The sequence below is a fragment of the Rhipicephalus sanguineus genome, chromosome 11, assembly GCF_013339695.2.
Source record: "Rhipicephalus sanguineus isolate Rsan-2018 chromosome 11, BIME_Rsan_1.4, whole genome shotgun sequence".
NCBI lineage: Eukaryota > Metazoa > Arthropoda > Arachnida > Ixodida > Ixodidae > Rhipicephalus > Rhipicephalus sanguineus.
In genome coordinates, this window is record NC_051186.1 from 33,917,902 (window position 1) to 33,934,833 (window position 16,932).

General features: G+C 45.5%; 1 protein-coding gene across 13 annotated transcripts in view; it reads right to left on the bottom strand.

Annotated features, from left to right (window-relative positions):
• The window catches only part of LOC119374714 (uncharacterized), a 189,082-nt gene that overhangs the window by 25,570 nt on the left and 146,580 nt on the right, over window positions 1-16,932 (bottom strand). For 6 of the 13 annotated variants that reach the window (XR_007414396.1, XR_007414395.1, XR_007414397.1 and 3 more), the window contains exons 15-21: window positions 15,626-15,670; window positions 13,903-13,965; window positions 7,876-7,965; window positions 6,377-6,439; window positions 5,185-5,242; window positions 4,650-4,701; window positions 3,794-3,951 (exon numbers count right to left, since the gene is read on the bottom strand). The exons of 1 other annotated variant lie outside the window; for it this stretch is intronic. Coding sequence is in view for 1 of the 12 variants with exons in the window: in XM_049410948.1 (XP_049266905.1) it covers window positions 4,676-4,701 (26 nt within the window). In the remaining 11 variants the exon portion in view is untranslated. Of the gene's footprint in view, window positions 1-3,793; window positions 3,952-4,649; window positions 4,702-5,184; window positions 5,243-6,376; window positions 6,440-7,875; window positions 7,966-13,902; window positions 13,966-15,625; window positions 15,671-16,932 lie in introns of those variants that run through there. 6 more of the 13 variants (XR_007414404.1, XR_007414399.1, XR_007414401.1 and 3 more) reach the window with 6 other exon arrangements.

The following is a 16,932-nucleotide window of genomic DNA, read 5'->3' on the forward strand; positions in this document are numbered from 1 at the left end:
GAGTTACTTGCTTCTCACATTTGCAATGTGAACTTTCATAACAGCAATAACTTCATAATGTGTGACCGTTACTAAGGAGACTTTCATATTTTATCTACATTGTTAGAGTCGCCAGGCGACACTATGCATTTGTCACTGCGTTTCGTGTACACATAAGGAGCGCATGGGGGTTCTGACCTAGTCACAGAGAAGCCACCTCGGCGAAAAATATAATTGTTCTTTAACGTGTTACAATGGGACTTCCGCATACTTTTCTTTCTCGTTTACCTCAGCTTCAATTCTCTTTTCAGCTGAATACGGCCGCTTTATGTCGAAGTGGGCACAACACAGCACCGGGCGAAGGAATTGTTGGCTATAGCTGGCAAAAATAATAAGCCGACGCCATAACTTTGATATATTATTTGCAATGACGTTCTTCGCTTTCGAGAAAACGACGACATGATTATGAGGCATGCCGTAAAGGAGTAGTCCGGCTTAATTTTGACGACCTGGAACTCTTAAACTTTCACCTAAAACTAAGTGTACGGGTGTACCCAAATTTAGGTGCAAGTCAATGTCGTAGCCAGGGGGTGGTTTGGTTGGTTGAACCCTCTCCCTCCTGGCATGTTCATTTGGTATGCGTAGATATACGCGCACATATAAATCATACGCAGGAACATACATAAGAGTTCGGAACAACCCCCCCCCCCCTTCTTTAACCCCAAAAATATTTGCCAGCTACGCCCCTGTTGCACGTTAAAACATATCGATTACTGGCCATGACGGCCGATTCCATGGAAATGTGGCCCCCGTGGCCAGTTATCGAATCCACGTCCTTGAGCATAGAGGCGTGGCACTTTACGTCATCAGCTACGTACCATAGCAGGTGATGCTTTATTTCCCTAGAAACGTAGCAATGTAATGTAAACTGCTGTTCCATGGAACTAACTGTTCAGATTTGTGTGTTTGATTTGTTGTATTAAGTTGCTTTAGCAAAGACACACTCTAAGTACAAAAATAGCTTGATGGCACCATGCGAGAGCACTCCATGTTTAAGCGAATGTTGCAACTATTTGTCGTATAAGTATGCACACAAATGCAGCACATTCATGTAGCGCCAGCCGCTGCACCGAATATGCGAGGCACGAACACTGTGATCAGTATTCGGCTTATTAACAAGGTCACTGGTATCACTCCCTGCGCAATAATACCAGCAGCTCCTTGCACAGTACGCACCGAATATGTACAAACTACACAAGTTCTTAGTTACGGCTTGTTCGTTTGCGTATATTATCGCAAAACACACGAACGACTGGACAAGCGAGGGAACTAACACGACAAAACCCATTGTCCTCTTAATTCTTTCACGTTGCCGCTGTAAAGCCAATAAGGAAGACAAAAATTGGGGGACGCTTGAGCTTTGCCTTTGAGAGTTGAACGCGATAGCGATATCCTGCCCCTAGTGCGTACTTCGATTACTTAGTGCATACTTCTCATTTCTTGTTACTCGAGAAGTTCAGATTGTGCATTCCTGCAATGTAATTGACAAAGTACAAAGTGGTCGCATAGCCACAGCACGTCGAGCTTTGGTGTCTGCCTTTTCTGCCTCCGTGTTGCGTGGCCGCTCTCGTTGTCGTGCGCCACTTGACACTGGCGGTGAAAAACCTTATATGTGCGAAGGCCAAAAGGCGAAAATGACCCACCGAAATTCGCCGATGAGGATGATGATAATGACGAAATAACATTTATTATAAAAGGAAAAAAGAAAGAACGCTTGTGGGCCAACGCATGGCCCCGCTACATGGTCGGCGTCCCATTCAGGGTCACCGCATGACGAGGCCCCGTCTCGCGCCCGTCGCACCAGAGCCTGTTGCGACTTCAGTGAGGAGCAGTTGATGAGGGCAGTCTCCCATGCATTTCGTGGAGAGGTAGGGGAAGGGGGCAGGTGAGGATTTCTAGTACTTGCCCACACTATGTGGAAGATATCACAGGTCTCCCCAAAGTGTGGGCACCGCCCATCCGTGTTTGGATCGTAGTTATTTATATTGCAGGACAGAGTAGAGTACCTGTCTGCAGGCGCCTTAGAGTTCGCTCATCCGCCTTACTGAGCCCCTTTGCAGGAGCCGGGAAAAGGTGGTAAGTGTCGCGATAATATGCGAGAATTTCTGTAAGCCGCAGCAGCGGTGTATTGGCCTCCGAGTCACAAGGGCCATGGTGAGGAGCCCTGTGGGCAAGCGCTCGGTGAGAAGACACCGCAGTGTGGTTGCCGCTTGTAGATGACACAGAATCTATCACAAGCGTGTCAAGAGCCCGGCGGCGTGAGAGAACGTCTGTGCGCGTGACATTTTTCTTTCGAAATATCAGTGCATCCACTACGTGTGTGTAACAAAATGCGCGCACTAAGGTGTGTGCCTTATGTAATGGGTAGCATGCTTTAAACCAGGAGCAGTAATGCGCGAGAAACTTTTTCGAAGTTGCGATGGACCCACTACGTGGTCAGAATACGCGCAGTAATGCGTGTCCCATTTGTAACGGGTCGCTGGCTTTAAACTACTGCGCCTGTGTTGTCGTGTTCTTCTCCCTTGGTCCCCGTAGTAAGTGCGCACTATCCAGTGAAGATGAATACCTACCAGCTCGCCCAGTTTTCTGCTTTGTTGTGTGCAATTTCTAGTACTGGCCCCCTTTCTTCCTTTTGTATGTTATAACCCTGAAGAAGCTAACCCAGCCATACTATCATCGCTAATCACCATTTGTGCCTGCAAGGCAAGAGCGGCCTCTTGGTATTCCCGCGCTAACGTATGCCCACCGGCGGAACAGTCACTGTGCGGATTCCTTCCACCCTCCCATGGACACGCCAGAAGAATCTGCTGCATTCTACGTTCGAAGGCTTGGAACCAGGCCCGTTTCCTTAAGGACTGTATGCGTCTGGTTTCTAGCAGGATTGATACTCCTGTTGCCCAAATCCATGAGTTCAAGGAATGGCTGAGGGTTAGCGACGAGACCACCGAGTTCTTGTGGAACATTGTCCGTCGCACTCTTCCGGTTACGAAGACAACTGAAATAGCGGATGGAAGTTATCTAGATTTGGGCGTTGAAGCCCTCCCTCCCGAGCACAGAAGTGTTCTGCAATTGGGCCGGAAGTTGTGTGTTCCCTCGGTATTGCGTGAAATGGAAAAAGTTGCACTTTGCCGGAGAGTTTCTCAGGTCCTCCCCGAGGAAACCAGGTCAGTCTGCCTTTCTGAATGTGCTTAAGTGTTGGCGATGGAAGAGAAAGGCGCCTGTAGAGAGTTGAACCTAAAACCAGTGATTTATTACCTGGCATCAAATGAAAAAATAGCGCCTGTGTTGTCGTGTTCTTCTCCCTTTGTCCCCGTAGTAAGTGCGCGCTATCCAGTGAAGCTAAATACCAAGTCGTTATGATATTCACATGGTGTGACCCGCGATGGCAATGTACGCTTGTACCACGCAATATTACTGCAATATTACATGTTGTACTGTGACACTGGTATACAGGACGCGTATGTTTGTGAAGCATGAAAGTTATTTTCAGTGCAGTTCCAAGCAGAGGAGTGGCTGTGTGGCAGAACACCTGCTTGCCACGCAGACGTCCTGGGCTCGATTCTCACTCGGGCACAATATTTTCAATATTTATTTTATTTTCAGCTGTCTCGATTTTTCGGTCACGGACAAGATGATGATTTTTGGCTCACAAGCAACGACAACCGACGCTGACACCGGAATTTCTGCGAAACGAAATCTCTAACGCTATCGCGCTAAAACAGTTTCTTCATAAGCTTATTTTATAAATAAAGACTGCGCACAACGAAATGCTCGTTTATTTCGGCGGCACATCTTTCGGAAATTTTCGGAGTGATTCCGGAGCAAGGAAGCTGTTCGTAATATCTTCATAACCACACAGAAGAAATATGTTCGAGAAGTTTGTGATAACGTAGTCTCAAACGCTTGATTATCCTGAAATTCAAACGATACAATATATGTTCGAGACAGCGCTATAAATGCATCAGATGTTGAAGCAAATTAAGTATATAGAGATTTATTTCTAGTTTTGTAGTTGAAGCCTAGTGAGTGTCATATCAGGGGAAATGCATTAAAACGCACGAAAAAAAAAAACAAATCGCTGTCTGTTGGGACTGAAGCCACAATCTTTGAATTCGGAGGTTGTGGTTTCGTTGCCAAGCACACGATATTTTAGTGGAAGTGATCTGCTGAGTTTTCTGATATCAAAAGTGTTGAAATGTTGAAGAGTAGAGTAGCACGAGAGACTCCCTTTGGTAGTTTGTTGATCATGCCTGCCTTAAAGCACCTTGTGGCGGCGAATACTGATTGGTCCATAGGTTTGCGGCTGCAGTCGCGGTACTAAATAATGTCGCAGCGAGCGACTGAGCCAAAAAAGTCTCTTTGTGACCAAAGCGGTCATTCAGGACCAGTCACTTTGCGACTAACTTGGACGAGCGACCGCTGCTAGCCGCTAGTGCGAACGATCATTAGCCTACGTTCTGCAGTCTAAGTCCTCGGGTATTCAGTTTCTCAACAACGATGTTCCTGTAGACAGTGGGTCGTTGCACCTGAGCGCGCTATTCAAATATAGATTTCACTAACCTACATATACTTTCGGGCTTATGAAGCATGCTGTAGTGGTGTTTACATACCTTCAATTTTATCATCCGCACCTCTTCTATTTCGGCTTAGTCCGTGACTCTTCTGTAGGTCAAAAAAAAATGTGATGAAGTTTGCTTGAGGAATAAACATATGGATTGCTTCATGCCGATGAGCGGACATTAATAACACAAAGAGGTTCGGATAGTTCACTTAAAACCCAGCGCTGCTATAATGGCATGCCTGAAGCCTTAAATAGATCGAAATTGGGCAAGCAAGTCAGGACCACTGCCTGTCCTGTGCTGTTTTACGACTGTCACTGCACTATGCATTAGCTTAACTAACAAGTCGTGAAATCTGGCAGTACGTCGTAGGGACAACTGCATGTAATACATGGTAGCACTGGGCACACTATGCGAAGAAGTACTGGCTGCTTAATTCAACTGAAGATGTCTGACCCTGAGTTTTCGCTCGAATGACACAATAGGCAAGGATAGGTCATGCTTCACAATTATCACAATGAGCTATTCATTTGTGTAGCCTACGTCTGCTTCAGGGATCGTGAAAAGTCCATGCTAAGAGACCTACCTTCTTTATTAGCCGCCGTTGAATTGCCGTTTTCCGGACTCCTCGCCCTTCTTTTTCTCTATAAAAAAGTACAGGTTCTCATGGTTGAGGCTTGTTTGAAGCACTAATGGCATGTTGTTTGGTGCTGATGAGCCAGTATTTTAGTAACAAAGGAATATATTTACTGCTTCAAGTGGGAATCCCATTTTGCGTTTTGTAGAAGGCTGATACCATCAATAGCTTTTCTCTCACATTATTCATTTCACTTATTTTTGTCCATTCGGAGTGAGGTAAAACGTGAGACCATCCGAGGTGGCAAATTTTGTCGACGCCGATGCGCGCGCATACACCGCTTATGCTTTGACAGCTGCACGTGCTTCGGTTGCAGTGCGCGCGCATCGACAGCGCGCAATAGAGGCATTCACTGACCGAGTGACGCCGAGTGACGCCCGCCGCTTGTGTGTATCGACACAGAGGCGCAATTTATGGGGTGGAAAGGAGAAAGGGCGTTAAGGTTGACAGATTTATTTTGTCGTCATTACATAACTATTGAAACGTCATAATGAGTTCTGGTCTCTAACTTACAGTGCGTGGTCTAGTTGAGGAACATATGAATGGTTAGCTGAACTTATACACGCAAAAACAGAAATGCAGAGCCCTTCCACTACTGTGAAGAAGGAAGCCAGCGAAATTGGGGTGGACGCACTGGCAGCGGCTTCACGTAGTTTTCGAGCCCATGCGCGCTTCGGCTTCCGCTTTTCGTGCTCCATGCGAACGACAGGCGTCTGTCCCGTAGCAGGTCCAAAGGTCTCATAGCACTAGTGCTATGTCTGCGTCACGAGATAAAGGGGCACGACGATTGGTGAGAAGCGCCGCCGCCGAGTATCACGACACTTGGGCATCTGCGGTAGCGAGGGGCACCTGGGCTAAGGCACTTCATACATAAACCGATATATCCCCGTCGCCGGAAATAGTTCCACGCGTCGTTTTGTCCGCGGAGGCTGTCCGCCAGAACCTATAGCTATATACAGCTTCGGTGTAAGAAATGGCGTTCAGAAGTCAGATGGAATGGCTTACATGACTTGACGAGACATGGCCGCACATGAAGAGGTCTCGCGAGAGGTTGTGTAGGAGTTACCATGGAATGTTTCACATCGATAAACGTTTTGTGTCATGAATAGTCATGCTTAAATAAAGGCTGCGCCGCACTTACCGTCTTCTTTCTTACTATCTTCATTCTTTCCGTCGTCGGTACCCGAATTACCAGACTTCGAAGCTGAAAAAAAAAATCACAGCATATCCACGGAGTGAATGATGATGAGTGGGCGAAGCTGCGGAGGTTCATCGGTAAACCGTGAATCTTCCGTGAATTCTGCCCAGTACATCATCACCGACGTGAGATCGGGCGCGTTTATACTGAAGGTTCGATGAGTTATGACGACTTGCAGCTCGCTTTAATTTTACATGTACGCTGTGAATTTTCATTGTTTAGAAAACCATTGCTTAGAAAACATCTGGCGTCTTTCGTTAAGCAGCTGGCGTCTTTTCGTTTTGCTTAGGAACATCTGGCGTTCTTTCGTTTTGCTTTTACAAAAACATCTGGCGTCTTTCGTTGGTTTATTTCATCAATCAACGGCGTTTTGAACAAATTTTTTATTGTTTAATCAAGCACAGGCGAAATCTCACCAGGCACTACCTTGGAGGTAAACAATGGCTGCTAATGGAATGAGAGACAGAAGAAGTCGGCTTTTAGCTAACACTTACACTTCTACTTCTACTAACGTTTCCTACTGGAACATGCCAATGGCTGCTAATGGGAATGAGAGACAGAAGAATTCGGCTTTTAGTTAACGCGCACGCTGCGAATTTTTTATTGTTCAACAACGCACAGGAAAAATCTCCCACCGGCACCACCTTGGAGGTCAAAGCGTAAGACTGGTTACGCACTACGACTACTACGAGTACGACTACGAGGGACGAACGGGTGCCGCCTTAAGGAGCTTCGCCCCTAAAATTCAGACGTATTCTTTTCTAAATGCTGTAACACATTGATTTTCGCCGCTAATCACGAGCACGAGATAATGGGATGAGAGTGCGTGAAAAATCGACACCGTGCGTGAGAATAAAGCACGACATGTATGTCGTTGTAAGCTCGTGTTTACGTATTACACAGGTTCACTGATGAAAATTTAAATTTCAGCGTAATATTATTAGAAGAGCAGGCTTATTTTTAGTTTATATATACTTTGCAAGAGCCACGCACGCTATAATGTTTGGGTCATTGCTTATTACTTCGTAAGGTCGTATCAATGTTATAATTTTAGCAGTACGCGTTATATTATTTGTGCCGTAACGTACAACCTTCCGTATTCCTATAAATATTCGTCCATATCGTGCAAGCTACAAACGTCACAATTCAGACGGCATGTTCACATTAGTTAAGCTGAGTTACATTTACTTGAAACATGACTAATATTCAGGCTCATGGTCGTCTGTGATGTGTTCTTTATTCCCACGGGAAAATCTCCACTGGCACAATGGTTGTTCTGAGCTTCGAGATGATAGCCAGACGGGCCAGAATGCGTGCACATATCGGGTGCATCTCTCAAAGTTAAGGCGAATTCGTCTAATACTCTCCTCGTAACCCCATCCTCTATTCTGCATATGGACTTCCGCATGTTGTTTGGTTCGCGGGTGACAAAAGTTACCTACTTGATTTTTTGTCAGTATCTTCATTCCCACCTTTTGAATCCTTCATGTCTTCAGAATCTTTCCTTTTAGAACGTTTCGCTCTTTTGGAATCTGTTGAAGACCAAGGTACATATGAATGACTACTTCGGCGAAATAGGCGAAAAAAAGGGCGCCACACCGGGCTCATATAGCCACAAAAAAATTACACCAGTAGCAGATCTGTGAATCAATAATGTAAACACCGGCTATGCTCTGTGTTTGTAAATTTCTCCGTCTTTCTTAAATTCTGCGCTGCTGTTCTCAAGCTAAGCCATGAAGTTATCAACCAATCAAAGAAGTGTGTAATCATTCCAGCAATGACGTTTTGATAGGGGCTCCAAGAACACGCATAGTTTCCTGCAGAGGCAAATAACTGTATATGGCTAAAACACGTTCTTGGGCTAGTTTGTGCACGTTCTAGCAAAAATGTTTAACTGTGTATGTTAACTGTATACGTTTAACATTTGATAGCATATGTTAACTGTATATGTTTGCTGTCTTCTTTATGAGAGAAATAATAAAATGAGAGAAAGGCAGGGAGGTCAACCAAGCTGTAGCATCTGGGGAGGGTGAAAGGGAAAGAAAGATGGAAAGCAAGGCGAGAATCTTTTAAATTACTTATGCTCTAGTTACTTATGCTCTAATTGAGCACGTTCCGTATATGAACTATTTATCGGCGATAAGGACAAACTACAAAATTTAAAGGAGGTGTCAACTTTGCAGTTTTGTGCTAGAAATCTTGATTTAATCGCAGTTGAGGCCTTAGCGGTCTCTGTATGAACCTCGACCACTTGTGGTATGCTGACGTACAATTCAATCTAACCTAAATGCGGTTGCCGAAATGCGCTCGAGGATTCGGCGGGTGAGCAGAGACGTTCGAATAACAAAAGACGAAGGCTCATCTTTTAGCACTCTAAGTTGTAAAATTGTAAAAAAAAACTCAAAGCATCCCTTACGCGATCGCCTAAGACGACTCGAAGGCGAGAGCTATCTTTTTCTTTTTTTTTTCTTCTCAGACGATGTGTTGATCCTCAGACGCCCCCTACCACCCCCCCCCCCCCCCATCTGAAAGCTTTCTGTACCTAACGTGGTTTTGCAGTGCCTCCAAGATCGGAGGCATTACAAGCTTTCTGAACCTCACCTCGTTTTGCGCTGCCTCTGTGATCGACCCACGTTTAACTAAGCGACGATGTCATGTGGCGATGCCATCACGTGACGCCACATACTATGACGTCACAAATTCTGATAATCTGCTTTCAACCGCTGCGTTTATCTCGAACACAATCCGATTGCCAGAGTTCTAGAAACGGGACCCCTCGGCGTGATTCATCCAAGCAGAGGCCCGTTTCGAACTCTCGCGGATTACGTCCCAGAGTCGCAAGTACCTCCTTGTGGTCAACGCGCTTCCAGCGGCTGTCATCGACGAGATTTCCGACCTTCTCGATTCGTTCGCGCACGACCTACCGACGTTGCCTTATGACGTAATCAAGGCCGCTATACTGGACCGCACGGCTATGTCGGAGCGCACACGGTTGCAACAGCTACTCTCAATCGAACAACTCGGCACTCAGCGGCCAAGCCAGCTACTGCGTCGATTCCTTAATCTGCTCGGTCCACGCGTTTCCACCACGGACAGCACCTTCGTCCGCGAGCTATTCCTTCAGCGCTTGCCCAACCAAGTCCAGATGGTGCTGGCAACTGCTTCAGTCCAGAATTTGTCAGAGCTTGCTACATTGGCTGACAAGGTTATGGAAGTTGCCAGTACACTTCAAGTGGTTGCAGCTGCAATTCCGGCTTCGGCATCGCACGCCGTCAGCCTTACACTGACAAAGCGGTCCGAGCCAGCATCAACATCATTTCCCGTCGCTGAGTTATGCAATAGACTGGAGAAGCTTCTGGTTGCCACTACTCGCAGAAGCGCTTCTCCTCCTTCACGTCGACGTCGCTGTTTCCCATCTTTTCGACGCTGCCCATCCATCGACAGCCAACGCAAGCGTTGCCCAGCAATGTCTGACATCTGCTGGTGTCACTCGTGGCGCTCGTGCGCGTCGCTGCCTCCTCCCTTGGACCTGGTCGGAAAACCGTCCGGGCGACGGCTAGCGGCGACGAGCGGTCACGGGCCCACCCAATGCCGCCTCTTCAATGTGAACGACAAGTTGACTGGGCAACGCTTCCTAATTGACAAAGGCGCACAGGTCAGCATTCTAACTGTTACATGAATGGATCGCACCGCTACTCCCATGCTGTACTTGCAAGCTGTGAATGGAACGCGGATTCCAGTATTTCGACAATGGTCGCTGACACTCAACCTGCGACTACGAAGACCGTTGCGCTGGCTGTTCATGGTCGCCGGCGTTCCTTCTGCCATTATCGGTGCTGATTTCCTCACCGACCATGGCCTCATTGTCGACGTCAAGCGACATCTCCTAGACCCGACAACTTACCTCTCTGTGAAAGGCATTGCTGCGCCGGGAACCACTCTTGTGCTACGGTTTCCAATGAACCCTTCGCGGCTTTGCTTCGAGAAATCCCTGACACCATCGCACTGGAGCGCCTGAAACCAGCCTACTGTGAGACGACTCCCACAGTCTCCTAGCTCAATTCAGTTCTACATGTCTCCGTTCCAGTCGGTGCAGACACTACTTAAATCCGCAGAATTTCCTGGCAGTGCTGATTTTGTTCGCAGACCGTGCTGCTCTCTAGGGAAAGGAGCTATGTAGCGCCACCGACATCGACGGGATTGCGCGGTGAAAGAAGAGGTCGGGCGTGGCCTTGAGCGGCGCGGCAGCAAATCTGTCACGAGGGGCGCAGAAAATAAAGAAAACCCTAGTTGGTTTCAGGCTCCGGCGCTAGAAGGATGTGTCGAGTCGTTTTCTTATGTGTGCTCTACAAATCTGTGATGTCATGATGACGTCACGTTGTGACATCATCAGTGATGATGATTATTTGCAGCACTCATGTTGACGTTGCCAACGTGGGACGCCTACAGCACCAAAGGTCAATTTTAGTGTGTAATAAGGGATTTATGGCTTTCGCCTTATTAAACTTCTTGTCTCGTTTAAAAACCTCAACTGTTATCGAGTGGTTGATAGCAATCCTTTTCACAACACGGTTAGCTTATACCGCTTAAGCGGTTGCTACGAAGCGTGCGAGGACTAATGCCATCCGTTAGCGAAGAAACGCACCTCATCGTCATGTGCAGTCGTCCACAAAATAATACGGACCACGCGAGCGCGTGACTAAATTGCCGTTTGTGCCATCTAGTGGCGAGCCGTCTGCTGTCGAGAGCTTAGATCAGCCACGGCCGCTGGATAAAAAGCGCACGCTCTTTCATCCAGCGGCCGTGGATCAGCTATTCCCGCGCAATCGCCAGAGAAATGCTCTCGACAACAGACATTTTGCAACTCGACGGCGCTAGCGCCAATTTCGCCACTCGCTCGCGTTGTCCGTATTAATAAATTCGAAGCATTTCTTAGCGAACTTCAGTGACTTTGAGCGTATCTATCTATCTATCTATCTATCTATCTATCTATCTATCTATCTATCTATCTATCTATCTATCTATCTATCTATCTATCTATCTATCTATCTATCTATCTATCTATCTATCTATCTATCTATCTATCTATCTATCTATCTATGACTTTGTGCTCTCCTGGCCGTTTCCTTAATCGGATGTATACCAAAATTGATGTGTCATAACATGGACTTATTACAAACATAAATGACAGGTCATATCATGAAAATCATGACACGCATGTCATGAACAGCATGATTTACATTCCACGGCCTTTGGGCTCTTGCGGCCGTTCCGTTAATTTCATATATACCAAAATTAGTACGGCGTGACAAGAGTTTATGACGAACATAATGACAGGTCCTAACATGCAAATCATGACGCACATGTCATGTGCATCGTGGTTTACATGACATGGTCTCGGGGCGCTCGCGGCCGTTTGAATGAAGGCATATATACGAAAACTGGTATGATGAGACATTTCTCTATGACGAACATAACTGACACGTGGTAACATGAAAATGATGAAGTGCATGTCATGTACGACATGATTTACATGACACGCTCATGGCGCACTCGCGGCCGTTTCCCTAGATTGATATACACCAAAACTGGTATTGTGCGATGTGACTGTACGAAGAACATGAATAACAGGTGGTAGCATGAAAACCATGATACCCATGACATGTATGTATTGATTACATGCCACGCTCATGGTGCATTCGCGGCCATTTCGCTTGCATGATATACACCAAAACTGGTATTGCACGACACGACTTGTATGTCGAACGTAAGTGAGAGGTGGTAACATGAAAATCATGACATGCATGTCATGTACGACCTGATTTACATGCCACGCTCATGGTGCGCTAGCGGCCGTTTCAGTAGATTGATATACACCAAAATTAGTATTGCGCGATGTGACTGTATGAAGAACATGAATAACAGTTTGATAAGGTGAAAACCATGACATGCATGTCATGTATGGTCATTATTACATGCCACGCTCATGATGCATTCGCGGCCGCTTTGCTAGCTTGATGTACACCAAAATTTTGTATTGCACGGAGCGACTGTATGACGAACGTAAATGAGACGCGGTAACATGAAAATCCATGACACGCATGACATGCACGACATGATGTACAGCCACGCTCATGACGCAACTCGTGGCCGTTTTCGCTTGCTTGTATACACCAAAATTGGTATTGTGCGATGTGACTCTATGAAGAACATGAATAACAGTGGTAGCATGAAAAACCATGACATCCATGACATGTATGTCATGATTTACATGCCACGCTCATGGTGCATTCGCTTGCTTGATATACACCAATTGGTATGGTGCGATGTGACTCTATGAAGAAACATGAATATCAGGTGGTAGCATGAAAACCATGACATCCATGACATGTATGTCATGATTTACATGCCACGCTCATGGTGCATTCGCTTGCTTGATATACACCAAAATTGGTATTGTGCGATGTGACTCTATGAAGAACATGAATAACAGGTGGTAGCATGAAAACCATGACATCCATGACATGCATGTCATGATTTACATGCCACGCTCATGTGGCATTCGCTTGCTTGATATACACCAAAATTGGTATTTCTAGACGCGACTGCATGACGAACGTAAATGAGAGGTGGTTAACATGGAAAATCATGACATGCAGGTCATGTGCGACGTGATTTACAAGCCACACTCAGGATACATTCGCGGCCGTTTTCCTAGCTTGATATATACCAAAATTCGTATTTTCCGCGACGCGGACTGTATGACGAACATGAATAACAGGTGGTAACATGAAAACCGTGACATGATGTCATGTATGTCATGATTTACATGCCGCGCTCATGGTGCATTCGCTGCCGTTTCGCTAGCTTGATATACACCAACATCGATATTGCGTGACGCGACTCTATGACGAACGTAAAAGAGGTCTTAACATGCGAATTATGTTATGCATGTCAGGAACGGTATGATTTACATGCCACTGTCATGGTGCGCTTCCGGCCGTTTTGTTAACTGGATAAATACTAAAATTGGCATGGCATGACACGAGAGCGTGATGAAACATAAACGACAGGGCATGCATTGTATATACCAGAATAGTGTTTCATTGGCATGGTGTATACAAGATTGTGCACGCATGCGTGCAGGGGCAAACATGCAATATATGGTGGACTAGATCCCATGCATGAATTATTTCATTTGGCTCAAAGACAAGCAAGGCGATGTATGCAGCTCTTTGCTGGCTGCTTCGCATTACATCGATTCCTACAGTGCGTGGGATCTGCTGGATTTTTTTTTTTGTGAGCGAATGTGCGCCTCCAATATGATACTACACTTTTCCAAAGTAAGAACAATCTGAGAAGGAGTGTTCAATATTCGCCAGCAGTGCGATTTTAGGAAGATATTGGGATGTTTATATATGGTCTTGCAAAAGTTTCATTTTTCTAAGAAAAGTAGGGGCCGTACTCACCCAAAGCATGAAGTTTTTGCGCTGCGATGACTGCCTTCGTTATTCCGGTAGCTGTATTACCAACTAGAAAAAAAGGCAAGAATGTATTGTATGAATGCGCATGTCTAAAATAAAGAAAGTTAGCCCAAATGCAATATAACAATATAACGTTGCAATATAACGTTGAGGAACATGAAACGTACAATCATACACAATGCCTTTATGTGATTTTTCATATTTCTTGACGTCGTTGTCCTCACTTTATGTTTACTGGTTGGCGGAAACGTCTCGCTCACAAATGAAATGCATATGTCTTAAAGTGGTAAAGCACATCTGCATTCTTCATTTCAGATATTCACACGTGCAATTACCGCTCACAAAATTGCGATATCAGGCGTAATTTTTTACTTTCGCAAATGTAAACTTAGCCTCACTCTTTCATTAATATTCGAGTTTTTCATTTTAACACTTCAGTGACCTCATTTCCGTCACGGAAATGACGCCGGTAAAATGCACACGAACAGATGACAAAGAAAAAGTTTCGTTGCTTCGAATGACTTTGGAGCCGAACCCACGACGTCTCTGCCCACGACGATAGATGCCGGGCGCTATAACCACGGCGCTACCGACGCACATGCTTCACAAGCACCTTATATCTCTCACACCTTCCTCTCACAGTGCTCTTGGATGACAGGGGTGGTGTCACCGTCTGGGTGCGGTGAAGTACTGCATCGTGACACTAACGAGCGCAGACAGGGAGCGTTTCCGCAGTTTTAGAGCAACGGAGCCTCTCGTTGCAATATTGTAGGAAACTCTAAAGTCGGTGCAATGCAGCGTATGCGGTGATGTAATTTGGTGATTACGCAGTTAGATGCATTGCCTTTCGCGTCATGCTTGCACGTTACGGCTCGTCGTCAGAGTATTCCCGCTTATTGCTCCGAATGCGAAAGCGCCGACTAATTAAACTGCTGCAATAAGCGCCGCAGAAAGGCAACGACGTCGACGGACGAATGTCGCGCATTGAGCGATTTGGTGAAGCGATAGACACGCCAGCGGCAACCGGAGCGCCTTCCCGCATTCACGGCTGAAGCTACGGACTGCCTCTCGAGTTGCTGAAGCGCGGTACGGTATATGTATGAGAGCAAGCGTATCGGCTTCCCTATTATTGGGTGGCGCACTCCTTGGCCTTTTTCTCCTCAAATGACGGCGCTTTGAATGAGGGCATATCGAGTACCAGCGTTCATTACACGCTTGCTGATGCCATCTTTGCGCGGGATTCACGATATGTTATGTCCACGTGTATGTCGACTACTTCTGCTACCACAGATATCATGGAGGTTAGTCGTCGCGATGGAGATGTGCCACAAGGCGTCAACGTGGATGCGTGCAAGTCAAACGGTGCCGTAGCGGCCGAACGCCAATCGACATTTTGCAAGCTCTAAAATATCAATGCACAATGTACAATCAAGAACTTCTGTAATGACACGGTTCACTTTCGCGTTATACCGATACTTCTGACGGAGGCATCAACCGTGCTTTTTTTATCCAATAAACGACCTAAATACAGCTCCGCTTCCTATAATCACAACATGCTTCATGCGCAACAAAACAGACGTCGAAAAGAAAAAACTGCTCCCCACCGACGTATTCAGCTAAGCGTCTTCGAACTAAGCCTTCCTCTTAAAGCATCATTGCGGCTGTTTGACACGCCAGTAAAATTTGATGTAATAGCTGCTCCACTTACGCGAAGTGGTTGCTTGGCGTATTATCGCAGGTGCCATCATTGCAGCTGAAAGTGTAAAAAACATTCGTAGAACATGGATGGTATACAAAGCTATGTAAAGCAACGCTATGGTGCTCTTTATGGAAATTCAGTTCTCAAAAAGGTTGAATTTATGCCGCCTTTGAACTGCCAGTTTTTGTTCTACTGGCCTAATTTCTATCAAGCTGTGTGCGAATGTTCGAGATGAAAAACAGACTTCAAATATCATGCGATATATGATTACAAGGAATAAAATATGTTAAAGAAAAAGAAAGGTGTCAGTGTAGCATCAAGAATGTCCAGAAGCTAAGGAAGAAAAGAACTGCGCTTAAGTTACGTTACACGGCATTATGTATCTTATACAACGCTATATAAGACGCTTATATTGTTAATGAAGTTGTTGCACTAGGCCAAAATGTAAACGTTTATCCCTCCAGTTAGATGAAGGCTGGAGTCTCTACGTCAATGCTCACGGACGCGCAGTGTAACCCGAAGCATACCCTAATAAATTGCTACGTATTTACATTTACGGAACATAAATAACGGACGATGCATGTGGACTTCCCTGTCTCATTTGCGTATGTGGCAATGTCTGTTATTTGCTTTTAAGAAATAGCAATAATATAAAGCTGGTTCTTGACTGGTGGTCTGGACGAGTGGACGTGTTGCCGAACATAGTAAGCAAGTAGCTCCTGCTGTTAGTTGAACTTGCGGCTTTTACGTCGCTACGAGAACGTTCAGATGCCAATTCATGCAGAAAGTACATCAATGTCGAAAATGATGCGTCATTAGCACTTTAAAATTATTATTGTGGATTAGATAGTACGGCTTTATGGTACACCGTTTGAATGTTAATCTTCAGAAATGATTCAGTGTTTGCTTTTGCACTTTGGTGTCAAAACGAGACTGCACAAAAAATGTTTCAAGTTATTCAACTTGAAAGTAACAGGCACAAATTTATGCAATTCTCGCCTGAACATACCGTGTAATGCGACAGTGGAGCTACGGCAATTCTTATGTCTTCAAATGAGTCGACATGACAGAAAAGACAGTGAATGATGAGTAAACTGATGAAGTCTATCATAAACAGCTCGTTCTAGTCGACACAAATTTGGCGAATTAAAAGAATAACAGAGATTCGTCATACGCATCATGGTTTATGTCAAGAAGAAATTGTTACTTTCCATTAGGATATATATTTTTTTTTAATTAACTGCCGCAGTTACGGGAACAGCACAGCAAATGTGGTGGTGCAATGGGCTTCTTTCATTTTTCAAGCTAAGGGCACT